Source organism: Talpa occidentalis, unplaced genomic scaffold (genome assembly GCF_014898055.3).
Source record: "Talpa occidentalis isolate TD23 unplaced genomic scaffold, MPIMG_talOcc4v2.1 talOcc4.12, whole genome shotgun sequence".
NCBI classification, from domain to species: domain Eukaryota; kingdom Metazoa; phylum Chordata; class Mammalia; order Eulipotyphla; family Talpidae; genus Talpa; species Talpa occidentalis.
The window spans coordinates 18,939,357-18,964,677 of record NW_023601212.1 but is presented as its reverse complement, the minus strand read 5'-3'; the positions used below and the strand labels follow the sequence as shown (position 1 = coordinate 18,964,677).

Genomic DNA, 25,321 nt, shown 5'->3' with positions numbered 1-25,321 from the left:
ATTGGACCTCCCTGGTGGCGCTGGGGTTAAAGACAGCGTTATCAAGCTGTTGCTAGCCACTGCAGCAGTAGCTGGATCCCCAGCCAGCCAGGGAGCAACCCATATAGCGCAGCAGACATCTCATGCCTCGCCCACTGCTCCCCACTGTCTCTGGTGAATCCTCTCACCCCCACCCACCGGCACCTCTGGCTTACACCCCAATTCTTATATGCATAAATAAATCAATCTTTAAAAAAAAAAAATGAAGTTAGGTATTAGACCTCCCTGGTGGCGCAAGGGGTTAAGCACATCACTGTGAAGCTATCTGCAGCCTCTGCAGCATGAGTTTGATTCCCCCTGCCAGCCAGGAAACTATCCACATGGCATAGCAGACCTCTCCTGACTCATCCACTGCTCCCCTCAGCAGTGTATTTCAGTCAGTCTGCCTGTTCTGCTCTACACTCTGTCTCTGGTGAATCTTCTCACCCCCTTACCACTGACCTGTACCACAGTTCTTGTAGGCATAAATAAATACATCTTTTTTTAAAATGAAGTTAGGTATCAACTCTTCCAGGAAGCCTTCCTTGACTTCCCCAGGCTGGATTAAGGAACTGTTTTATGTGCATACTTGCACCCCCACACTTGGCATGCTGTATTCTAATTGTTTACTTGCCTGTCCCCTTTCTTAGAATTCAAATTTCTGAAGCACAGGGACCTTGTCTTAGTTATCATTCTGTCTCTATCCCCCAACTTAGTACATAACACTCAGTATCCTCCTTCAGAGTTACAGGGCAGAGAAGGGACCCACAGCAATGCCCTTTTCCTCCACCTCGAAGCTTCTCTGTCCACGTGCCACCTCTATTTTTACTGCAGTGCTGTCATTACTCAGGATGAATCGAAATGAGACCCAAAGAGTCTGGTTTCTCCAGCTCATCAATTCTGTTTTTCATTTCCCTGTCCTCCGTAAGAGGAGAAAACAATTCAAACTAGGGGCGCTAGGGGGTGCTCTCAGGCAAAGAAGAACTAGAGAAGTCACTGTAAACCCAAATTCCAATTTCATCGCATCATTTTGCCATTGCCTGAGACCCACAGTGGCTCCCCACTGCCCACTTCACCTTAACATCCAAGTGCCTCCTCCACGACCTAACTCCACCTCATCTGCCCAGGTTCCCTCTTGTCCGCACTCTGTACCTGCTTGAATTCCCAGATAGCCAGGTAACACTATTGGGCACCAGCTGTTTGCATAAGGGAGGTGTCAGGGGTGGTAAAGGTGGTTGAAGATCTCCTCAATGCACTCCAAGCAAACATACAGCAAAGATGAAAGCAATGGGCTTGCAACCCAAATATAATTTTTATTTTTGCATAGAAGAACTGGGGTATAGGACAGAGGTATGGGGTTGGGGGTGAGAGGATTCACCAGAGACAGAGTGGGGAGCAGAATAGGCGGATTTACGGAAGTACACTGCTAAGGGGAGCAGCAGGCGAGACAGGAGAGGTCTGCTGCACCCTATATGGGTTAGCTCCCTGGCCGGGGATCAAACTCATGCCTTAGTGGTGACAGCACTGAGACTTAACTCCTAGGCCACTAGGGAGGCCCCAAATATAATTCTGAGCACGTCATCTAGCCCCCCCCCCACTCCACCATCTAGCCAAAGGGTTCCCCTGAAATTCTTCACATATGGTAATTCTGTGGTTGTCACTACATGTATTCCTTTCTTCAGCCTCACCGCTCTTTGCTTGTGTTACTTGTCCTGCCTGGAATGATCTATCCTCACTCCTCTCTCTCACTGAAGCCTCCACACTTCCAGAAAGACTTCCCTGGTTGGTAGAGGCCGGAGAGCCACATGATGCTCCCTTTTCCAGGTCCCTGTTGTACCATATAATTCAGTGGTAGTCAACCACTGTTTTTCATTTCCATTAGATGTTTACTTGATTCAGCTGTCAGTTACAACTGGTATGGAGCTCAGCTTTTGGAATTAGTTACATCTTGGCTCAAATGACAGTTCCTTGGGGTGATGGAAAAGTTGTAACTAGACAGTGGTGAAGGTTGCAAACTTTGTGAATGTACTTAATGCCATGGGATTGTACTTAAAATGGTTAAAAGGGTAAATTTCATGTTCTGTGTATTTTACCCCCATTAAAAAACGTGGTTCCATCACTCACTAGCTGTGTGACTTCAGATCATGTGATTCTTTGTGCTTCTGATTTCCTCAGGTTTTGTTATAAAGATCAAGATAAATATTGGTGATGAAAATGACCCTCAGATGACATGTCCAGGTTGTAAAGCATGGCACAAATGTGAGATAGGAGCAGCTTCTCCCTCATCCTGAGCAATGCATGGCCCCTCTGAACAGTCACTGGTTAGGTCACTTGGCCAAGATCAGTTAATTAAGTGGCAGGGCTAGCTCATAGCCCCCAGTTCCTTTGTGAAGCTCCCCAACAAGTGCTTTCCGGAGTGACAGGGATGCCAAGGGCAGATGCCACACAAAGCACAGAGCCCGGCCCTGTTCTCACTTGGTCTGACCTATTCCAGTGCTTTTTTCTGACTCCAAAACTTGTTCAAGTTCTCCTAAAGCCCTGGCCCCTGGGCTATGGGTCAGTGACTCTTTCCTCCAACCTCCATCTGCTTCTCTACCATTAGAGATGGCAACAACAGTAGGGATACCAGGGCGGGCCAGGGCAGGGTGAACAGGGCTCCCAGCTTTCAGGGCCCCTCATGGATTACTCTAAGCTCCAACTGGAAAGGAAAACAAAGTTCAGAAGTGACTTTGCCAGGAGGGGCCAGGAGAGCCAGAAGCTGGCATCCCGAGGTTTCCTTCCCACAGGCCCCGCTCCTGCAGACCACACAGTCTTTCCACAGGGAAAACTCAAAGTCCAGTTGAAACAGCTCTCCGGGGACATTCCTTCCCCTGGGCGGTGGTATTTTGGGGAGCGGATGTGAACTTCCCTGAGGGGGAGAGGTGTAAGCTCCCAGCATCCTGCTCCGCTCCCTCCCCCCCAAACCCCGCGCTCCATTCTCCAAATTTAGGGTGGGAGGAGGACGTGGGAAGGGGTTTATGCTCTCTGAGACCAGAGAACTGAGGCCCAGGACTCGGGGCAGGAGGCCCCAAAAATACAGCCCACAGAAAGAGATCCTAAAGGAGCTAGAGGGAGACCCAGAAGTCCTGTCTGAATACCGAAAAGCTGGCTAGAGGGTCCCTTTCTCCCTAGAGGAGGGGTCACTGACCACACAGGAAGCTGCCCCCAGGGCCTCCCCCAGCAGCTTGGGCTCCACCCGCACCCCCCACCACCTCTGTCTCCTCTTCCCACTTTGTAAAGGGGGAGCCGGGAGACTGAATCACAGCTGCCGGGGGAAGCTGAGAAAGGCTTGGAGACCGGATTGGGGCTTCCGGAGAGCCCCAGGGTCCCCGCCCCAAGCCTGCTCGGGCCCGCGGCGCCGCCTGAGCATTTATGGTAATGTTTGGGTTGGTGCATGGCCGGATGCCCCGCCTCCGGCGGCCTCGGGGACTGGACCCGGTGAGCTGGGGCTCCCGGAGCCTGGAGGAGCCTGGCGCCTTGTCGGCATCCTGGGCTGAGGCCCTGGGTGCTGGAGACCAGAGGTCACGCAGGAGGGCTGCTCACGTGAACAGGCCCTGGAGAGGGAGTCCAAGGGGACCGCAGGGACAGTGCCGGATCTGAGTGCGTAGCAGGGCTGGACTAGGAGGGGAGCGCTGTGACCCCTCCCGAGCAGCCCCTACTCCCACAGCGCTGCTCCCCCCCCCGCACCCCCCCTTAGGGTTTAAGGACCCCAAGTCCCCAGGAAGAACCCTGTGCATCCACATCCTTTCTCCTCTTCCCCACTCCCTGGCAGGCAAGGGGCTGAGTGGAGCGGCCAGCAGCTCCCTGGGGAGCCGCTGGAATGCTGGGAGCCTGGGAACAGACCCTGCCTTCCCTGGGAAAGCAAGGCTGTGGGGAATCCCACCCACAGCCCCCTCCCCAGCATGGGCCACCGGATGCGCGAGACCCCAGCTCCCCAACAGGGGGCTTTGTGAGGGTAGAAAACCCCTGTCCAAGCCCCAGACTGGCGCGACCCCGGAGTTCACTAGGCCAGCTGTGACGAAGACACCCCCTCCCCCGCCGGGGCTGGGCCTGCCCGAGTCAACATAATTCTCCCCATTGTGCCATGCCCCCTCCCCCACTCCCCTTCTCTGGACCCCTGTACAATAGGGCCTTTGGCGCCTCCAGCTCTCAGGGTGGAGATGAACTCACTCATGGTTTTTCCAAGTTTAAAAATAGCCCCTCCCATCCCCCCCAAGTCACTCTCCTGTTCCATGCAGTTTCCGGGGTGCATGCACCTCAATCCAGGCTGATCCAGTCCTTCCTTCCTCCTGCCCTGAGTCAGGTACGAAGGACGTGATGACACAGGGTCTGGAAGGAGAGGGGCTGCTTCCCCCCATTCAATTTCTTCCCCCACATCTTCCACCCAGCCCCCCAGTATCCGGTTTCCTGGCCTGATGATGTCCTCAGCAACAACTGCCCCCTACCCCCTCCACCCTGGTTTTCATTCCCTCAGCCAGGGGTTCCCCAACCCCTCTAATTGCCAAGATTGCTGGCCACCCCCTCCACGCCCTGCTCCTTTTCACTGCAGCTGCAAACATGTCTTTATCAGCTTCCTTCCTCAGCCCAGCCTTCGCACATCCTCCTGGTCAAGGCCCCTTGACTAGAAGGGTGAGGGGAGGGAGCATTGTGCCCACTCTGCTGGAGCCTAGAGAGGACAGCGCTCAGATTTCACCTCCGGATACAGGCCCATCTACTTCTCCTTACTTGACACGAAAGTCCTGCCCACCCAGGAGGCTATACCTTAGGGTCCCTGACCACGACCACTCCCCCACCAAATTTTCCTCTCCCTGTGGTCAGACCTGTGCCCGGGAGACACAAGGAGGGCCTCTCGTGTCTGAGTAGCCTGGGTCTACCATGAGGGTGGAGGGGACCAGCAGTGCAAACCCCTCCTTCTGGAGAGAAATGAGGCAAAGAATTAGGGCTCAGGCCTGGGAGCTCTTCTTCTGGTGTCAGCCTACATCTGGAAAAGGCAGCTTCGAGCCCAGTCCACGCACCACAGCTGGTGATGGAAGGCCATTGCTGCCCGCTTCATCCTTCCACTGTGTCACCTCGCAGTGGGGTGGCACAGGATGGAGGAAAGACAAGTCAAAGCCCAAGCAGTGAGGGAGAGAGACCCAGAGGGGCTCACACCTATGGAGAGGGAGCCGCCCACCGTCTCACATTGATTTGGCATCAGCTTCAGGGAAGGTGGGCAAGGATGTGGAGGAAAAGAGTGGAGGAACGTGAGTGCGTGGTGGGGATGTGGATTGGGCACAAGCTAGGGGGGAATCAATAGGGGCTGTTGCCTGGAGGGCTCCATAGTTGCTGCTGATCAAAATATACCTCTCTCTAGTCCCTGTTTGCATTTAGTCAAGGTGGGCTAGCTGTGTGCTAACCTGGCCGTGCTGTCTGCCTGCTGTTTTCAGCAGATATCCTCATACCAAGACTTTGTCCTGGTGAGAGGCCCCTGCCTGACTCTACATTTTAACTTGACCAGCAGCAACTTTGGGTGCCAAGCAAAATCCTGGATCGCAATTCTCTCTGGAAGTTCTTCCTCTGCCACTTTCTTTCCCACTACCGCTGAAGCTCTCTCTTCTGGCATCTTAGAGGAGTTGGAGAGGCCGCCCCCTCCTCTTCTGCTCCCACTTCCCTGGCCTCTGGCTTTCACCCCATTTTTTTCTCTTTCCTCTGGTTTCCAGTCCCCTCTGAATCCTCTCCAAGGTCCTGACCTCTCTTTGGAAGCCCAAAGTGCCCCCCTCCTTAACCCATCCCAAAGCTGCCTGCCCCCAGCCCTCTACCACCCACTCCCTCCAAGCCCAGATCGCCCAGAGCTGCAGCTTCCTGACAGGACAGCCTTTGTGCTTGTTTGGTGGGGCCTTGCTGGGAAGGGATGTCACCCCCAGCTAACCTCATTTCCCCTCTCTGCAGAGGCAGCTCCTCCACCCCTACCTGGCTTCACTTTCCTCAGGGCGGAAGAAGAATCCCGAACTGACTGTCCTTGGTGGTTAGCTGGCTTTGATTTCAGAGGCCAGAGAGGCAAATGATTAGTTAATGGTGTTAAGTGAAGGGAAGGAGGTGGGGGCTGGGAAGCAGCGTTTGTTCCATGCCCAGCTCTGGGCTTGCCAGGGCAAACAGCATCCTTCAGCCATTCCCACTCCTGCCCCTGCAGACAAACAAGCACATCCCTTCCATTTTGGGCTCTGAGCCAGTCTATACATTCACTCTGGGGGCTCTTCTCTCCCCCCCCCCAGGCTCCAGGCTTGGTTGGCTTGGCATGGCCTCTGGCTGGAGACTAATGGAGAGGGGGGAGGGGATGAGCCAGGCTCTAAAAGATGAGGCTGATGTGGTTTGCATCTCTGCGTCATCAAAAACGCAGCCCTAGAGCATTATCTCCAGTCACCTGCCCATCTCTGGTGTTTGCTGCCTCACCCTGCTCCTCCCCCAACCAGCTGCCCTGCAGGTGAGCCTCTGCTCCAAATTCTGGGTCCCTCTTAACCCTTCCTGCTAAAGGAGTGTGGGCAGATGTGGACCCCTTTCCCTAGGCCAGAGTGCTGAGGTCACTTTGAGACAAGAGCCCATGTCACTCCTTAAAGCCTTGGGCCAAGAGGCCAGAAGACTAGGATTTGGAAGAAGGGCAGCTGCAGGGCTCCCCATCTTGCTGGATGGCACACCCCACTTGGGCAGGGGCACGGTTGCCTGAAACACATCTGATTTCGCCTCTGCACACACACACACACACACACCCCACTGCTGAGCCACAATCATAGGATTGGGGAAGCCACTGGGAGGGGCAGCCTAAGGGGGTTGGAGCTGCTTGCAGGGGGACCATCAGGAACAGCAACAGGTTTTCAGGGATGGAGCTGGGGACCTTGCACTCATTAACTCTTCCTTCCCCCTCTTTTCTTCATTCAGGTGATGGGAAATGAATGAAGAGGCACAAACAGATTCTCAAGGTCTGGGCTTGGACAAATTAGAGACCCCTGGGTCTGCGAATTCTGGCCCCTGCTTCTGATCCAAGACTGACTTGCTGCAACTTGGGTTTAAAGGGCCCACCCAAAAGGTGCCATCTTACTTCCCAGTACAGGTACCTCTGGGTCAGTGGGAGTTCGGCCCAGGCTTCTTCCCTCAAAGTTGCCAGGGCTGGAAGGCTTGGGGGCAGCGCCAGGCCGTTGGCAGCGCAGTGGCGCAATCATTCTGGGAAGCAATCTTGGTGGCCAGGATTTCTCTGTGTCAGGGGTCCCGCGGGGGTGGAGGAGGCAGGGAGAGAAGCCTGGATGGGAGGTCCCCCCTGGCGGACACCCAGGACCTTGTAGCCGGTGCACAGGGCTGCGCCAGCGGGTAGGGGATGAAACTGCTGGTTCTGACCCAGGGCGACTCCGGGCATCCCGGCCAGCTTGTCCCGCTGCCACCTCGATCTGTCAGTCAGGCCCCTCGACACCTGTCACTGCGCCCTCCACCTGCCCGAGCCCGGGCTGGGAGGCCGGCTCCCGCCTACCTCCCTGCGGCGCGGCTCCGCGCAGCTCCCGGCTCGGCGGCGCCGGGCCCGCCCCCTAGGGCTGCGGCTTCGGGGCGGGGGCGGGGGGCTGCGCGGGGCGTGGCGGCCCGCCCGGGCGCTCGGGGCCCCTCCCCCGCCCCCCTGACGTCAGCCCCCGGCTGCTGCGAGCTCCCTCACTTGGCGCTCGCCCTCCGGCCGGGAAGCATGGGGCTCCCCAGGTTCGTCTGCGCCTTCTTGCTCGCCGTCTGCTGCTGCAGTCGCCGGGCGGCTGGTGAGTGAGTTCGCTGGGGGTGCCCGCGCCCCCCACCCCGGGGCCCGGCCGCGGGTCCTCCGCTGAGCCCGCCCGGGAGCCGAGCGGGCATCCCGGCGCCGGCCGGGGCTTTGCGCTCCGCGGTGCGCTGCTCCTCCTCGGGGCCCCGGCTCCCGGGCGCCTGGTGCGCTCGCAACTCTTTGCATCCAGTTTGCAGCTTCTGTTCTCCTGTGTCCCCAGAGCAGGACTGGAAAGGCGGGGAGGAGATCGCTGCCTGGAGCGGGAAGAGTGGGGCCGAGCTTCTGGGGGGCTTGGGGAGAGGTTTTCCTCAGGTGCTTTCTTGGCGGCGGGGTGCGGGGCGCATTTGGAGTCGTGGTGGGAGGCGCGGCCCGAGCGCTTCCCCAAATCCTGGATTCCGCGCCCGCCTGTTGCTGGAAATGGCAGCTTCTTAGCTGGAGGGGTGCGCCGACCCCTCCCCCTCGGCCCGGGCTAGGAGCCAGGCTGGAGGTGAGCGAGGGGGGCGCACGGCGGCTCCCACAAGAACTGGGCGTTGGCAGCGTCTAGGGCGCAGCGTGGGGCGCCTCGCGCCTGCCGCGTGGAGGGGATCACAGGTGGCAGAGACGAGGGATTGAAGATTCCTGGTGCAGAAGCGCCCAAACTTGCTATACCTTCCGGAATGGGGGCCACATTCAGTGAGGAGAGGGTCCCTGCTCCTGAGTCCCCCCCCAGCTGCTTAGTAGCGGGGGCTCCCGGGTCCACGCTGCCCTTGTATGGCCCGCAGTAGTGTCGCGTGTTTGTCTTGGTTCCCTGGTCGGGTCCCAGCCCCTATCCGGCTGCAGGAGGGGAGGGCTAGGCAATACCCAGCTGACTGGCCTCATGCCCAGAGCAGGCAGCGTCCCTGGGGTACCCCCGCGTCCTTCCTCCCAGGCTGACTTTATTTCTGGGGAAAGAACTAAACGGCAGCCACAGCAGCAGCAGGTCCGGCCCCACCCTGCCCTGCTTCTAGCTCTGGGATCCCAAGTCAAGGAGCTGAGGCTTTGCCTCTGGGTTGAAGACCATCTGCCCTCCTGGCCTGGGAGCCAACTCAGGGCAACAACCAAGGCATCCCAGAGTCCAGCCAGATGGCGTTGGGTGACATCACCTCCTCACAGGGCGGGCAGCATGCTGGCACCGCTGACGTCACTCCTGCCCACTGCCTGGCCCTTGCCTTGACCCCTGGGGGAGATTCTGACCCCTCTAGACTCCCAGGACTCCCAGGATAGAGTCTACAAGTATATGGACCATGCCCAGAGGTGCTGCTTAGTTAAGGAGTATGAGGTGGGAGATTTGACCCACCTGAAAGTGGGGGTTTGAGGAGGAGAGTTTTTTTGGGGAGAGGGAGCAAAGGGCAGTCTTACAGAAGTCTTCCCTTGGGTGTGGGGACACAAAGGGGCCTGTGTGCCCCAGCCTGGCACATGCCTTGCATTCCCACCCTGTGAGCTCACTCAGAGAAGAGGGGGCCTGGAAGGAAAGGGCCCTTCCTCTTGGCCTAGAGCCTGGTTTGCCCCTCTGTCAGGGCTCTTCAGGGAGGTGAGTATCTCCAACTCCTTTGAGTTGGGAGCAGGTTGGCCCACGGTGTGGGAGAGGGTGGTTGAGGGTTAGGAGAGGTCAGGGCCCTCTTCAGAGCCTTGAAGTGGCAGGAAGAACAGCTGTGGTGAGAGGGTGTGAGGGGAAGGGAGGGAAGGGGCAGGGGCAGCTGGAGCTGACACTCTGCTGGGGGTTCCCCCTCCCTCACATGCAGGTGTGCCTGGAGAGGCCCAGCAGCCCGAGCCGGAGGTGGTGGAGGTGGAAGTGGGCAGCACTGCCCTTCTGAAATGCAGCCCCTCCCATTCCCAGGGCAACTTCAGCCACGTGGACTGGTTTTCTGTGAGTGCTTGGGCCCCAGAGCGGGCAGCAGGGGTGGGAGGCGCTACTTGTCGTGTGGACCCTCACCACCTCTCTCCCCACTCATCTCAGGTCCACAAGGAGAAGCCAACACTCATCTTCCGTGTGCGCCAAGGCCAAGGCCACAGTGAGCCTGGGGAGTACCAAAACCGTCTCAGCCTCCAGGACAAAGGGACCACTCTGGTCCTGACACACGTCACCCCCCATGACGAACGCATCTTCCTGTGCCAGGGCAAACGCCCTCGGTCCCAGGAGCACCGCCTCCAGCTCCGTGTCTACAGTGAGTGCTCCTTTGGGCCTTGCGGGCTGTGGGGCGTGGGAGCTATAGGAAACGGTGTCCCGTGTTGTCCTCATTTCTCTCCCCATAGAAGCTCCAGAGGAGCCAAGCATCCAGGTCAACAATGTGGGCATTTCTGTGAACAGTGAGGAGCCCGAGGAGGTAAGATAACCCAGGTGGCGAGTGAGGTGAAGCAAGAGATAAAGTGGGGGCCTCCCCGGTGGCGCAGCGGTTGAGTGCTGGGCTGCAAAGCTGCCTGCAGCCTCTGCAGTGCTGGTTCGATCCCCAGCCGACCGGTGAGGGTCCCACATTGTGTGCAGACCTCTCCTGTCTCACCCGCTGCTCCCCTCAGCAGTGTATTTCGTCAGTCTGCCTGTTCTGTTTCCCGCTCTGGCTCTGGTGAATTCTCTCACCCTCCTGTGCTTCTGACTGTACCCAGTGCTTGTATAAACAAATTAATAAATCTTTAAAAATAAATAAATAAACTAGTGTCTCTATAAAAAAAAAAAGAGCTAAGGTGGGATTTGCTGGACTCTCGGAGACAGGGAGACTCACATTCCTCCTTCCTTAGGTTGCTACCTGTGTGGGGAGGAATGGGTACCCCATTCCTCAAGTCATCTGGTACAAGAATGGCCGGCCCCTAAAGGAGGAGAAGAACCGTGAGTAGCCTCTTGGCCCTTAAAAGTCATGCTTATGATGGGGGGGCCTCCCTGGTGGCGTAGGTGGTTGAGCGCCACACTGTGAAGCTGTTCGCAGCCTCTACAGCGCGGGTTTGATCCCGGCCGGCCAGCGAGAATCCCACATGGTGCAGCAGACCTCTCCTGTCTCGCCCGCTGCTCCCCTCAGCAGTGTATTTCGTCAGTCTGCCTGTTCTGTCCCCTGCTCTGTCTCCGGTGAATCCTCTCACCCTCCCACGCATCTGGCCTGTACTCCAGCTCTTGTATAAAAATAAATAAATCTTTAAAAAAAAAAAAGTCATGCTTATGGGGCCATGCAGGGACAAACTTGTGTTTTAGTTTTCCTTTTTCTTTTAAGTACACAAGTGATGCTTGAAAACTATCTTCAGGCGGATTTCAACTATACAGAAAACCTAGAAGAAAAATCGGATTCCAGACTCTTTCCCAGAAATACTCTTTGCTGTTAGTTCAGATGTATTCTTTCAAGCCTATTTCTACATACAGGTTTTCCTCATGATGGGAAGAGGTAAAGCATTCTTACCTGGTATGATTTGTTATGTGATTTTTTGGGTCTGGAAATGCAATTACTATGAATTTATATGGAAAAAATCTTAAGCATTCTGAGACCCAAAAAATAACCATACCAAAAGAGGAACATTCTTTTTTTGGATAGCAGGGGAAATCCGTACTTACTTACTTACTCACACAAGTAAATATATCTGGGTATATACAGACTTTTGTTTTATTTATCTAAATCAGTGCTTTTCTCAACCAGAGTGATTTTGCTCCCCCTCTGGGACACTGGACAATATCTGGATATAGTTTGGGTTACCGTGAATGGATAGGATGCTGCTGCATCAGTGGGTGGAAGCCAGGGATGCTACAAAGCATCCTACAGTGCACAGAGCAGCCTCGCCCCCTAAGAATGACCTGGGATTGAGGAGTCCTCATCTAAATGGCATTGTACAATATAGTATACAATTTTGCTGGTTTTTTGTTTTGTTTTATTTTGTTTTTACGTTTTAAATAACGTGTCTTGGAAATCTCTCTAAGAGAGAGAGTATATTTGGATCTGAGGTCAGTATATTTAGATCTGCCTGATTGTTTTGCCTCCTGCCCAGAATTCCAGGCAATGTACATGATAGCCTTTAGGTAACCATTCATTCTGCTGGGGGTGGACGTACAGAATGCTCTCTCATTTCTTTTCATTTGATCACTGTAGCATCATTTGCACACATCTTTGCGATGTGCCCCTGTGTGTGTTTCTCTAACGTAAATGGTGAGCACTAAGACTGCTAAGTTGAAAGGTCGCCCCTGGCCTTTGTACCTGGCCCTCTACAGGGGCTGCCCTCTGCCAACCCTGGAGGTCACAGCCTGTGGGGTTGGAGGCCAGGCTGAAGCCCTACCCTTCTCACCTTCCTCCCTGCCCAGGGGTCCAGATCCAGTCCTCCCAGATCGTGGAGTCCAGTGGTTTGTACACCTTGCAGAGTGTTCTGAAGGCGCAACTGGTTAAGGAAGACAAAGACGCCCGGTTTTACTGTGAGCTCGACTACCGACTGCCCAGTGGGAACCACATGAAGGAATCCAAAGAAGTCACTGTCCCTGTTTTCTGTGAGTGCCAACCCACTGTACTGGGGCTGTGCCTGGTGGAAACTCCTGTTAGCTAGCTCCTCCCACCCAGCTCAGGGGCAGCTCTAGGGCTGAGAGCCCTCCCTTTGCCTGTGCAGACCCAACGGAGAAAGTGTGGTTGGAAGTGGAGCCTGTGGGAATGCTGAAGGAAGGGGACCGTGTGGAAATTAGGTGTATGGCCGATGGCAACCCCCAACCCCACTTCAGCATCAGCAAGCAGGTGCGGAGGGCTTATGTGGGGGCACATGGGGTGGGATGTAGCTAGAGGTACACTCTGCTCACCCCTCTATCCTCCCCCCAGAACCTCAGCACTAGGGAGATGGAGGAAGAGACAACGTTAGACAATGGGATCCTGATCTTGGAGCCCGCCCAGAAAGAGCACAGCGGGCTCTATGAGTGCCAGGGTCTGGACCTGGAAACCACTACATCGCTGAGCGATCAACAGGAGCTGCTGGTGAACTGTGAGGCGCTGGGACCCAGGAGGGGCGGCAAGAGGGAATTTGCCCTGCCCACCCTCTGCCCTGCCAGCTTGACACTATTGCAATGTCCCCAGATGTGTCTGATATGCGGGTGAGTCCGGCAGCCCCCGAGGGCCAGGAGGGCAGCAGCCTCAATCTGACCTGTGAGGCAGAGAGTAACCAGGCCCTTGAGTTCCAGTGGCTGAGAGAGAAGGTACCCAGGTGGGCCCAAAGCCCTGGGGTGAGGGGCTAATGGGTGGGTGGGACTAGGAGTGAACTTCTGCCATTTCTCACCCAGACAGGCAAGGTGCTGGAAAAGGGGCCCGTGCTCCAGTTACACAACCTGCAACGGGAAGCAGGAGGAGGCTACCGCTGTGTGGCATCAGTGCCCCATGTACCCGGCTTGAACCGCACACAGCTGGTCAACGTGGCCATTTTTGGTGAGGCCCTCTGGGCAGAGATGGAAGCCAACCCCAGTTGGGTGGTTTCAAGCTTTTTTTTTTTTTTAAATTTATTTATTTATACAAGAACCGGGGTACAGGCCAGATGCGCAGGAGGGTGAGAGGATTCACCAGAGACAGAGCGGGGAACAGAACAGGCAGACTGACTGAAATACACTGCTGAGGGGAGCAGCGGGCGAGACAGGAGAGGTCTGCCGCGCCATGTGGGACCCTTGCTGGCTGGGGCTGCAGACAGCTTCACAGCACTCTACTCAACCGCCTGTGCCACTAGGGGAGGCTCGGTTTCAAGCTTTTTAAGAAAAAAAGCCAACTGTGACTTGGGATGCTCTGCTAGAGGGGGAGGCAGGCGAGCAAGGGTCTGTGCCTCACCTTCCCCTGCTTTCCCAAGGCTCCCCGTGGATGACATTAAAGGAGAGGAAGGTGTGGGTGAAAGAGAACACAATGTTGAATCTGTCTTGCGAAGCAACAGGCCATCCTCAGCCCACTATCACCTGGAATGTCAATGGCACGGTGAGTGGCCCAGCTTGTCTCCCGGGCTCTTATTCACCCCTATGCAGGCTTTGTTGCCAAGACCGGACATCCTCCCTCCTACCCTGAGCTGCACCTGCTTCCTTGCAGACAAGTCAACAAAACGATTCGCAGAGTATCCTGAGCGTCCTGAATGTCCTGGTGACTCCAGAGCTGTTGGAGACAGGTGCCAAATGTGTGGCTTCCAACTCTGAGGGCGAAAACACTACTGTCATTTTCCTGGAGCTGGGTAAGGACCCTGTCCCGTAGAGTATGGCAGAGGTGTGCCCAGGCAGAGGCATTAACCTGTGCTTTTCCTAACCCACCTCCCAATCTGTTCCTTCCCTCTCATACCAGTCTCCAACACATCCACTGACCTCAGCACCTACACTGTCAGTGCCCACCCCAGAGCCAACAGCACCTCCACAGGTAAGTCAAGAGCAGGGCTGTGCCTGGGTCTCCTCATTCTGCTCCCAGATGAACAGCCTGCCCCTAGGAGGGCAGTGATCACAGCCTGGGGCAGGAATGACTGACTGTCCTTGTGGAACAGAGAAAAAGCTGCCAGAGCCAGAAAGCAAGGGTGTGGTCATCGTGGCTGTGACGGTGTGTGTCCTGGTCCTGGCTGTGCTGGGAGCTGTCCTCTATTTCTTCTACAAGAAGGGCAAGCTGCCTTGTGGGCGGTCAGGCAAGCAAGAGATGTAAGCATGTACCTGGCACCCTGTGCCCACCCCATCTTGTGCTGGCTGGCTCGTCACCTCCTCGGGGACATTGCCCTGCCTGCCCCAGTGCCCGCTTGCCCCCTCGGAGGAAGAGTGGGACCATGGGTCTGAGTGCTCCCTGCTTTACTGCCCACTACACCCAGCTTCCATCAACCACCTCTTCTCCGCCATGGCCTGTTTCACGTTCCTGAGCTGGCCCCTGAACTCCAGTGTCCTTCCTGATGGCCCCTCCTCCCCTTCCCTTGCTCGAGTTGCCAACCTCTTGCCTCCCTCCTCCTCCCAGCACGCTGCCCCCGTCTCGTAAGGGTGAATTTGTAGTGGAAGTTAAGTCAGATAAGCTCCCCGAAGAGATGGGCCTTCTACAGGGCAGCAGCGGTGACAAGAGGGCTCCAGGAGACCAGGTAGGAGGCGGTTCGTGCAGCCAGTGCCTGACACCTCTTCAGGGATTGGGGCTCATGGACTTGTTCCCCCAACACTAACTCTTTCTGTTCTTCATCCTTCTTTGTTGGAGACTGGGAACAGGCCCCATATCTTGCCCTCCTAACACTACTCAGATGGTAGGGCCAGTGGCTGGGACCCTGGAGAGAGGGTAGCTCCCAAGACTGAGCACAAAGGCCCTGTCCCACCACCATCGCCTCCTGAGCAGCGCTGTGGTCACGTCACTAGGTGTGAAGTGGGGGCTGAGTCCTCCTGCCCTGCCTGCCTGTCATACCCACTGGCTTTTCCCCACAAGGCTGCTGCACTTAGTTCATCAGCTTTTGCTTCGGTTGCACCTCTCAGCGCTCACATCCTGACCCCTGACACTGTCTCCACACCCCCCCTTACTTCTCTTCACCCATTTTTAGGGAGAGAAATACATCGATCTGAGGCACTAGCTGGCTGAATCACAGCTCCCTTCCTGCCTGGAACATTTCTTGCTCCCTGCTCACTCTCCTCCCCAGCACTGAGGATGGTTGCCAAAGCCTCTAAAATGGACTAGAGAAGACCTGCTCCAGCTCACCTGCAGACTCCATCTCAGGACAAATGGGCTAGGAAGAGAGCGTCCTCTGCAGGACCTCCCCTGGCCCTGGAGGCCCTTCTTCAGGGACCAACCTATCACCATCCCAATTTCTTGAGTGACACTCATCCCAAGGAAGGGGCCTCAGCGACCCAGGAATGGATAGGAGAGTTGGCTGCAGAACATGTTTCTCTTTTACACACATTATGGATATAAATAACTGTCTTCGACCAGCAGCTGAATTGGGTGGCCTATTTTCTGAGCTGGATTGTGCCCCATAGTCTGGCTTCATAATTCAGTTGTATCACTGAAGTGAAGACACACAAAGCCCAGGCCCCTCTCACTGGTAAAGAATGTTGCTCACACCGATTCTAGAAAGTAGCTCATTAGTATCTAGAAGCAGCTTCCTGCCTGCCTCCAGAATCCCTTACGTGACACTCCTTTCTCCGGGCAGAAGCCAGGAACTAGTGTCATTCCTTAACGGAAATACGGGGCTATTCCATTGTCCTTGCAATGAGGAAGATGGGGTTTTCCAGAATTAAGACTATTCCGTCCAGGCTCCTGATAGCCTCTCAGGGATCATGTGAGGCTGAAAGGTGGGGGTAGGAGACAAGAGATGAGGTCCAGCTTCTCCTTTACGGGGATAAGGGCTATAATTATACTAGTCCCTAACTTCTACAAACTGAGCGAATGGGCCTAGACCCTAGCAAAAGGGGGCCGAGGGCAGAATGGTACTTAGGGATGAGAAACGGGCCTGGCTAGAGCTTGGGGTATGTATGTGTATATGTATCTGCGCGTGCGTATCTATATATATGGTTTTGTTAGGTTGTGTGTAAATTTGCAAATTGTTTCGTGTGTGTGTGTATGCACGTGTGGGGGTGTGTGTGTGTACAATAAAGCTTAATTGTCCCAGAAATCTTGCATTGCTTTTTATTCATCATGGTACCACGTTAGCCTGGGGCCTCTAGAATTGGAGTTGCACCGAAAGGAAAACAAAACGTTTGGTGGTTGGAGTGGGGTGACGGGATTACTTCTACTTTTGAGCAAACAGCTCCAGCTCTAGCTGAGGGCTATAGTCACCCTAATCAGCAAAGCAGCCCTGCTCCAGCAGCCCGCGGGGCCTAGCAGGCTGACAGGAAGCTGTAGCCCTTTTTCATTGTCTTCTGGACACTCAGGTGCCCCGGAAGTAGCAGCACGACTTAGGAATGAAGATGGGCCTCAGCACTTGGTCCTGGAGCTACCCTGTGTTTTACCTCCTACCACGGATGAGCAAGAACTCAGGTCTTGCTACAACAAAAGAAACTTTATTTAAAAATATTTTTTTTTTTACAGACAGGTGCTTGAAAAAGCTCTTTAGTTAATTGTGTATGGAAATGAAAAAAATTAATAAATAACATTAGTATAACAGACCTCTAAACATAATACATTGGCAAAAACAAACTGGATTTAAAATGAAAATGAATCTTAAAGCTCTGCTATTCTCTGTAAGAATATTTACCTTCTGTTTTTTCTTATTCTTTACAGGTGAGAATGATTAAATACTGCTATTATAAATTTTTTTTATATTAATGACACATTTTTAAAATAGCCCACAAAAATTCACCTAAGTTTTCATTTTGTTTTATTTTTAACACTGATATACAAATTGGGATTCTTCATTTTGCAGAAAGCATCAAGTTCTCTCCAGCCCCACCTAGGCCAAGAAGGTCAAAATCCTGAATAAGGAGAACTTTAAAAAGCATGATTTTCTATCTCCCTATTCTATATTAGTTAAAAAGCAGGGGGAAAATGAGAAAAGTAAAAGAAATAAGTAAAACATCATTACATAGAAAACTTTTTTTCACCATAACCGAGAGTGGCCACAATACCAAAGACAGGCTTCTGGTACATGGTCCTTGCGGCTTTTTCCAAGAAAAAACTAGACCCTGGAAGAGGGAACTAGCTGCTTAATGCTTTAAGACCAAAATTTTCTAAGGAAAGGAAGCCACGTGTGAAGAGAGAGGCAGGAGAGTTAGGTCAGTTCAGGATCCAGCACAGAGAAAAGACAACCCCTTACTCAAGAAGAGTCCATTCTATACTTTCCCATGCAGTTGGGTCATTAATAGGACCAGAAGCTGGGACACTTGAAATGTCTGGAGTGTACCTGGAAATCATGGAACATTGTGTCTCCTTGCGGGAGAAAGGTCATTCAACCTGTAAGTGAGATTCCAATTGGAACCAGCTAAACGAGCGCAGGGTACAATGCTTATTTCCTCCAACGAGAATTCGGCAGGGAGAGACCACCAACAGGCTGCCCCCGGCTGCCATCTCTCCAGTCACACTTCCTCTTCCCTAGACTGTAGAGAAGACTGACACCCAAGGTAGAGGAGCTAAGACTCTGGTATTTCCATATTAAGTCCTAAAATGCAGCCTGAGATACAGTGCTGCCTTAGAAAGGCACAAAATGTTTGGCTTTTTTTTTCTTCAATGTGCTAAAAATTGTTGTTTTGAATAAAGGAAAAAAGATATGTAAGGTTAAAAATCCCAAGTCACCACAGTCAGATAGCAGATGTAGGGGGTACCTCTTGGCTGCCATGTCCCTACCACATGTTTCAGCAGGAGGTCAAGGTCAAAACACTAAAACAATGCCAAGGGTAGGTCAAGGGACATCCACTCTCCTGGGCATTGTGCCTGCAGACTTACCCAGACAGCAAAAGGAAGAAGCCAAGGAAGAGAAAACACATGGTCTACAGACTCATAAGTAGTTTACCTCTTCAGTTTCAAGACAGTCAGAAAGCATGGCTACCCTCACCTATAACAGGTCAGAGATGGGTGGGGGCGGGCGGGAAATGATATCTAGGGCACATTAACACATATGTAAGAGTGCCAGGCATGGGCACACACTCCACTCCACTCTAGGGCCTGAGCATAGAAGCAGTGTGAGGCTGGAGGAGTTGTGTAGAGCATGGATTGAACAATACTCTCTGCCCTCCAAATCTGGTTTAGGAATGGAAGGAGAACTTGAGAGAGGCAATGGGAAAAGTGCCTCTCAAAGTCATTTTGGGGGCTGAATCAAGAATATGGGGCCTAGCAATCAGAACTCCGCCTATTTGTTAGGGTGTCAAATCAGTAGGAGATCTGAGGTTGGCTCTGAAATTTTGCTCTGTACAAATACAAGGAGTGATCAACCAGATTTTTTTCAAGCACTGTATGAGGGAAGGGGCAGTAAGATCTCCAAACAGCTGTTAGTCTGTTAGTCAACAGCTGGCCCCTCAGCAAGACACTTTCCATCTGACTATGAACGCTCCTCTAAACAAAGCTCTCTGCTCCTCCCTGACCCTACTGCCGCATCCCTTACTCTTGTGCTACTTTCCAGAATCAAGAAAACACTGGTACTCCCTTTGGAAAGCAAACTCAGATTTCCCAGGACATTGAAGGCACATGGCATGCTGTCCCTCTGCTACTTGATACTGGAACCTAGATTAGAAAATCAAAGCGAGGTCTGACAATTCACCCTTCCTCAAGTGCCTCAATGTGTATCTTTGGATTAGGTTTTTTCCTGGGTCTATCATATGACTCCAGTAGTTGACAAAGTTTTAAGTGATTATGAAAGGCCTTAATAACTCAGGGCAGGCTCTAGGATGAGATAAAAATAAAAAAGTTCAGGCCAGCAGATGCATAATTTTAAAAATCAAAAGATAAAGTCTTTATATATAGGACTACAAAGAAGGTAACTGGACTGGGAAGGGCAGCCTGTCTAAAGAGCGCTCAGGAAAGACTCCGACACTGGCATCAACATCTAATTTACATCCTGGCAAACATCCCAACTATTACACATTCTTACTGCCTACAGCAAAGTACTTTCTTAGGCATCTAGGAAGGCTCGCCTAAGAATATCATTGCAGAGCTCCCCTCATACAGGAAGGACCAAACGAAAGGGTGAGGAGGAGGGCGCAGTGGAACACAGGTCATGGGCCACAGGATAAATATATTTTCAGTGCTAGAATCTGACAAGAGCCCAGAAGTCCATGGGTGGTGGCTACAGTGTGATTCGTGATTTGTGATCTACTCTCTAAATGATGTGAAAGAAGGTTAAAAACCTGAGAATGAATGAAAGCTAAGAAACGCCACCTAAGAACAGACTAGCTCTAAGATAAGGGAAACTGATCCTAGCGAGGGAGGTAAGAAATCTTGGATGCTGAGACTGAGAAAGGGACAAAAAAGAACGAAACAAAGAAAGGAAGTAACCTGAATTAAGAATTCCTTTGCTAGTCCAGAAATGGCCCCATGCCTGCCTTTCTACTCTCAAAGAAGCAGTACGATAGCAGTTTTACTACTCAAGTATTTTTGGGGTAGCTATATAGTCTATACCCTCTTCTGTGGGCCCACTCTACTCCCACCTGTTGTCCATGTGGTAAGGTCAACCGCTCGGGGCAGATACCTGACTGACGGGCTGGACTGCTCGATTCTTTCTGGAAGATATGAACCAAGAAGCACTGGGAATCTGTTAGTAGTGAACCCTAGAACTGGAGGGTATGTGAACTTGAGGGTTAGGTTTAGGGTTAGGGTTGGGGTCATGCATGCTGATAAACAGATTGACAAGCAGGAGAAAGGATTTGGGGCAAAGCTTTACAGTTCTAGCTCAGTTCTACTTATCACAGGTTCTATGAAATACCCTGCATCCTTACAACTCCCTCCTTTCATTAGATTGAATACTTCTCTTTCATCCAAATGATTCCTAAACAAGACAGTTAAAGATGCAACCTAGAACTTCTTCAAGTATACACCTACCCCCATTTTATTAAATGACTTTACACATGCCTAAAGAAAGACTGCTAACATAGATTGGGGACAAAGTAGTGACAGTTATGTTATAAACTGATACTTGAGATGGAATTTCTAAAGCTTAAAAGTCTAGAAAAATGATGATGTGTTAATTTTGACACTGCCTGTTAGCTCTCTAAGTCTCTTAATCCAGGAGCTACAGACTGACCTTTCTGAGCTCAATCTGTTTTAGGGAGACCCAAACAACTGGTTGAAGATCAGGACCCAAAGATAGGTCCCATCCCTGTCCCACACCTTAATCCCTTCTAAGACACAGGGTCAGCTGCAAAGGTTGTTGAAGGACTGGAAAACAAGTTTCAAATAGAATGGGAGATGGTGACAGATCTGGAAATGTGAAAAGGAAACTTCCCGACATGGAGGACTAGAGACACAGCAGCTCAGTAAAAAGATCAAGGAAGGCACTAGATTGGGAAGGAAGCCTGTGGACTAAACACATGATTTGCTAAGCATTTGCTTAAACATTTAATTGTCCTATTGCACAACTCTGAACCAATATACCCCTTATCCAACCAAACAGATTCCACTGAAATAAGTAAAAATGATGGGTACCCATGAGACTGACACTGAGTTACCTCTACTGAGACATTATCAAAGTGACAGGAAGACAATAAAAGTTCATCAGAGACTCTCGAGCTGATTTTAACTGGAACAGCTCCATAAGGAAATACACATCTTCATAAAAGAACTGTGAATAAAAATTGCAGTCTTACTGGGAAGGGGTACTTTAGGGCCAAATGCAAGTGCTGGACAGCCCACAGCTAATCCCCAGCATCAGTAAATCACCATGTGGTAGCAGGAAAAAACACAAAGGTAACACTTCTGGCACATGGTCATCTCTTACAAACATCTGCTGAATGAACAAATGAACTGTGACAGGCAGACCAATGGTTCAGATACCATTGTTCTTTGGGCAGTGGTCATTTCTGAGTCAGAAAGGCCAACGGCAAGAAGGGGGATTTATAGTTTGGGAAGGTCTATGACCCTCTGACTTTCATTATGTGAGGTAGGAGAATACTCGGCATTAACACCATTGCTGATCACATACAAAAAGGTCTAGATCTTGTTAATGGTGTCTTAAAGGGTATATATAGTTGGTCCTTAATCTGCAAGCAAATTTACAAAAATTCATTAGTAAGTTTGCTATTTGGACCATAAAATATATCTTAATTTTCTATAGAGGAAATAAATACTTTAAGTATGAAGAATAACACCCCCCTCCCCAATATATTTTTAATCCACAAAACAGCTAACTGATACTAATAGAACTATGCCACATCCTGGGCCTGACATTGAGAGTCTGTGTAAGAAGAGAAAGAAGAGTTGAATATATAGAACACGGTTGGGCGAGAGAATGGCCAGCCACAGGTATATATCACTATTTACACAGATATTAACAAATAAATGCTGGGACGATAAACTGTCCAATTTATTATTTGTGTAAAGGGAGGCAAAGAGCCCACAGGTTTTTCCACCATAATCCACACTCTACTTGAATGGAAGGAATATTGGAGGGGCTACTGACTACCTATTGCAAAGCAGCCATCCAGTAACCAGACAGGCTATGTAGAGAGACTTGGGAAGACATAGGGAAAGCAGGGGAGAGTGGTCTGAACGACTAGCCTGATGCACATCAAAGTTGCTTTTACCTTATCCACCTGACAGCTGGCAGAGGAGTTACCATTTGCACCTAGGAGGTGGAAAGGGGATGAATTTGTCAAAAATGGCAAAACGCTAAGCCAGCTTGGGGAAAGGATAATTTTTGTCAAATTCAGAGCAGAGCCGAAGAATTTAAAAGTTGCCTTACAAATGGAGGATGATGGTCGTGTTACTGGTTCTTAGTCAAATGAAATTTTAAGAAATTAAAGTTTTGGAAATATCCTCAAAGCAAGAGGATGTAAAAACCTTCCTGAGGTTCACCTGCCAATCTCAAGCATGAACCCAGGCCCCCCCTCAGAGTGCCCAACAAGAAAAGCCCCATATAATGGTCTAAAACCTTGAATGCCTGCAGACCCATAGCTAACGATGGGCAAGTCGACCAATGGTGCACAAGTTCAACACAGGGCCCTGAAACCCCAGTGTCAGAGCTGACTCAAACTGTCACACAGGTCTTCAGTTAGAAAAAGAAAGGATGAACCTGCTCTTAGTCTATATAAGCTAGGACATAATCTCCAAAGAAGAGAATTTTGGAGGCACTGGAAAGGCAAAAGATAAGAAGAACCAGGGCTTTGCTCTCTTAATAGCTCCATAAGATTTGATTGCCCATAGATAGACTATAGGCAGTAGCTACAGAAAAGGGGAAATTTCAGCACAAGCAGGAATGAAAACTGTTGCTATTTTTCCTATTCTTTGTTGGGGCCTTCAACATTTAAAAAAAAAAAACAACCTCACAACCAAATGTTACCACAGACACAATACTATTCTGGCTTTTACAAGGAGATGCTCGCTTGTTTCCAACTCACTGCCACTTTCCCTGCTCTTTCATTCCCATTAAGACTTCCCACAGCTGTTGCCATGTAGAAGAGACACTACAGGGCAACCACAACAACTCAATAAGAAGTCCAGTGCTATCTACTAGGTCAAGGTAAATGGCTCTGAGCCAAGAGGAGAAAGCCAAAAGATCCAAGAGGAACTAAAGTCAAGAGTGAGAAAACATTTTAGCTCCAAAGATGACAAGGTGGGAGAGAAACAGATATAAAGGAATCATTTCTACCTGGATCTAAAGAGAAAAGCCCAATTTAGATTTCCAGGAGAGCAGATTTATCAAAGAACAGGCTAGCTTGCTTCTGAGGAGGATAGTTACATACTCCCAGGGAAATCAGCAAAGACTCAAGGGCTCAGGTAGCAGCTACAGGAACTGACTAATGGTGCTGCACACGTGACTCTGGTTTTTCCTTTGAACCTGCAATTACACAAACTGCTGGGTTTTACACATATTGGCTCTGACTATGGTAAAATCATCATACCAAGTGATGTCTAATAACCAGGGAAAACGCAATCATTAAAGAGTACATAGACCTAAGGTGGAGAAGAAAGGGGAAGGAAAGGGGGAAGGAGATGTTACATTCCCAAAGCCACAGGCACAAGAGAAGCCAAGTCACCAGGTGGCACCAATGTAGGAAAGGTGCCCATTATCAGCAAAATGCTGTGCTATCACCACCGTGGGTAGTATCCCCAATTCCTTAAAGAAAAAAATTGACTCTGAACTTATAAACTGGCTCAAGTTCAAAGGGAGACATCCATATAAGCTGAAATTAATGAGTCATTGGGAAGAAAAACTGAAGAGATTAATTTTTATCGTCTACTTGTGCATGTTTTTGTGTAACAAGGTAAAGAGCATGTGAATAAAGCTTCATAAAAGCTTCATGATATTAGGGTGAGAAAGCCATGCTGGAAACAAAAGTTCTTTCCTTCCCCATTAAGTAGAAAAACTCAAGACCTACATCAGAACACATACCTGGCACCAAGGCAACGGACTCCCACAGACTCTTTTCTGGGGAGGGCATGGAATGTATTTGAAGGCCTCTATCTCAAATCAGTCATTACATAATTAGGATAATTAAAACATCTTAGTTTAACAGATTCAATGTTCCTATAGAAACAGTGCTTTGGAGTGACCAGTGTTAGCTGCTAGTATCAAACATGACGATAATGATATAACAACAGTACTTTTTTCCCCACCTATCTACCAAACAAACCAACACATCACACATAATAAAAGAACATCCTATAAGCCACTTGGCTTCAATCAGGCTGGTCACAGCAAGCCCACTGCCAATGACGGACACCAAGGAGGAGGAGGAAATAGGGGAAAGGAGAGAGGGAGGGTGTTCTAAAAATACAAGACTTTAGCTATGCACATGATAATCCAAGCCAAAGGGGAGTGTTGATGCTGTAATACACATTGGGGTTGAGTATAATACCACAGTAGATGGAAGTCTTTAAAAGATTCCTTTCTAAACCTCTTGTGCTAATTCCCTGTGTGGGATTAACACAGACAGCAGGTTAATCTTATAATCACAGGACACACACAAAGACAGACACAGACACACACACACACACAGACACACACACACACACACACCCTTCCATAACCCAGGAAAGTCTAAGTCCTTAATTAGGATCTACAGCACAATACTTCTACTGCTGCTTTCTGGACTGTTCCCCAGGTAGGTTACCATTAAATAAAAATCCACACTCTCTCAAGTGGGGACTGAAGGACACCTGCAAATGTACTCTCAAAACAAGTAAGATAATAAAACACACTAGCTGCTCCATTTTCTTTCCACTGCTTTGAAATCTTGGAACCACAGGCGTGATATCTCACAGGTAGGGCAAGACTTCATTGTCAAGTCTCCATGGAACCTCTGCCCTTTTAGGTGCTACTGGAGTAGGAGCTCTCGGCTCATTGGTCCTCTAAAGCTGCAAAAGGGAGGTAATGTGCTAGGTGGCTACATGAGCAGGAGAAGAAATAGAAACAAATTCTCGGAGGATATTTTTGGCCATTTCAATGTTGTTGTGGGCAATGACCAAAGCTTTCTGAATGTCCTGGTAGGAATATCCCTGACTCATGAGCTTCTCAATCTCACTGGAAAGCTGTGGTGAGGCGGAGGCAGCAGCAGCGGTGGAGGAAGCAGCACCACCTTGCTGACAGCTACCTGCTTTTCGTTCAGAGTTGATTCTCCGAGGGAATGGTTTGGGAGGTCTCTCAGGAACTTGAGAACCCTCCGTGAAGTCTAGAAGAAATCAGAAAGAATGTATTTGCAAATCTGGAAGGGAATCCTCATTCATGTCAGCAATAACAACAATGTACTATCAAGACTATCGCTGATCTACACTGTAAGTTGGGTACATGTGCTCCTCGGTCACAGGGCTGGTTCTATGGGTTTAATTTTAGTGTATAGTCTCCTTTCTATCACAGCAGGGGCAATCTTCTAAATATACCATGCACCTGTTCTACTAACACCAACCAATGCTGTCATAGGCACGGAACATCTGCATTTATATCATACTTTACACTTAGTAACAGGTTTCGCACACATTATTGCCT

General features: G+C 50.9%; 2 protein-coding genes across 3 annotated transcripts in view; one reads left to right on the top strand and one right to left on the bottom strand.

The window, feature by feature from the left end:
• The first annotated feature begins 7,730 nt into the window (after positions 1 to 7,730).
• Positions 7,731 to 16,392, top strand: MCAM (melanoma cell adhesion molecule). 2 transcript variants are annotated; one of them, XM_037505439.2, is made up of 16 exons: positions 7,731 to 7,823; positions 9,583 to 9,707; positions 9,798 to 10,005; positions 10,094 to 10,164; positions 10,574 to 10,661; positions 12,111 to 12,290; positions 12,407 to 12,528; positions 12,610 to 12,769; positions 12,862 to 12,980; positions 13,065 to 13,206; positions 13,616 to 13,737; positions 13,846 to 13,984; positions 14,092 to 14,163; positions 14,285 to 14,432; positions 14,737 to 14,854; positions 15,299 to 16,392. In XM_037505439.2, exons 1-16 carry the CDS (start codon positions 7,757 to 7,759, stop codon positions 15,326 to 15,328), a joined length of 1,911 nt encoding a protein of 636 aa, XP_037361336.1. In that variant the 5' UTR covers positions 7,731 to 7,756; the 3' UTR covers positions 15,329 to 16,392. The 2 variants fall into 2 exon arrangements, with proteins under 2 accessions (XP_037361336.1, XP_037361337.1); XM_037505440.2 differs by lacking the exon at positions 14,737 to 14,854.
• Positions 15,681 to 25,321, bottom strand: part of CBL (Cbl proto-oncogene) — an 84,829-nt gene continuing 75,188 nt past the window's right edge. The window contains exon 16 of the mRNA XM_037505438.2: positions 15,681 to 25,007. Coding sequence (XP_037361335.1) covers positions 24,715 to 25,007 — 293 coding nt within the window. The 3' untranslated portion in view covers positions 15,681 to 24,714. The remainder of the gene's footprint in view (positions 25,008 to 25,321) is intronic.

Excerpts from the sequence above, each read along its gene's own strand:
- MCAM (XM_037505439.2), top strand. The coding sequence starts at position 7,757 with ATGGGGCTCCCCAGGTTCGTCTGCGCCTTCTTGCTCGCCGTCTGCTGC. Across the intron at positions 13,207-13,615 it reads GGTCAACGTGGCCATTTTTG|GCTCCCCGTGGATGACATTA; the intron begins GTGAGGCCCTCT and ends TGCTTTCCCAAG. Across the intron at positions 14,433-14,736 it reads CGGTCAGGCAAGCAAGAGAT|CACGCTGCCCCCGTCTCGTA; the intron begins GTAAGCATGTAC and ends TCCTCCTCCCAG.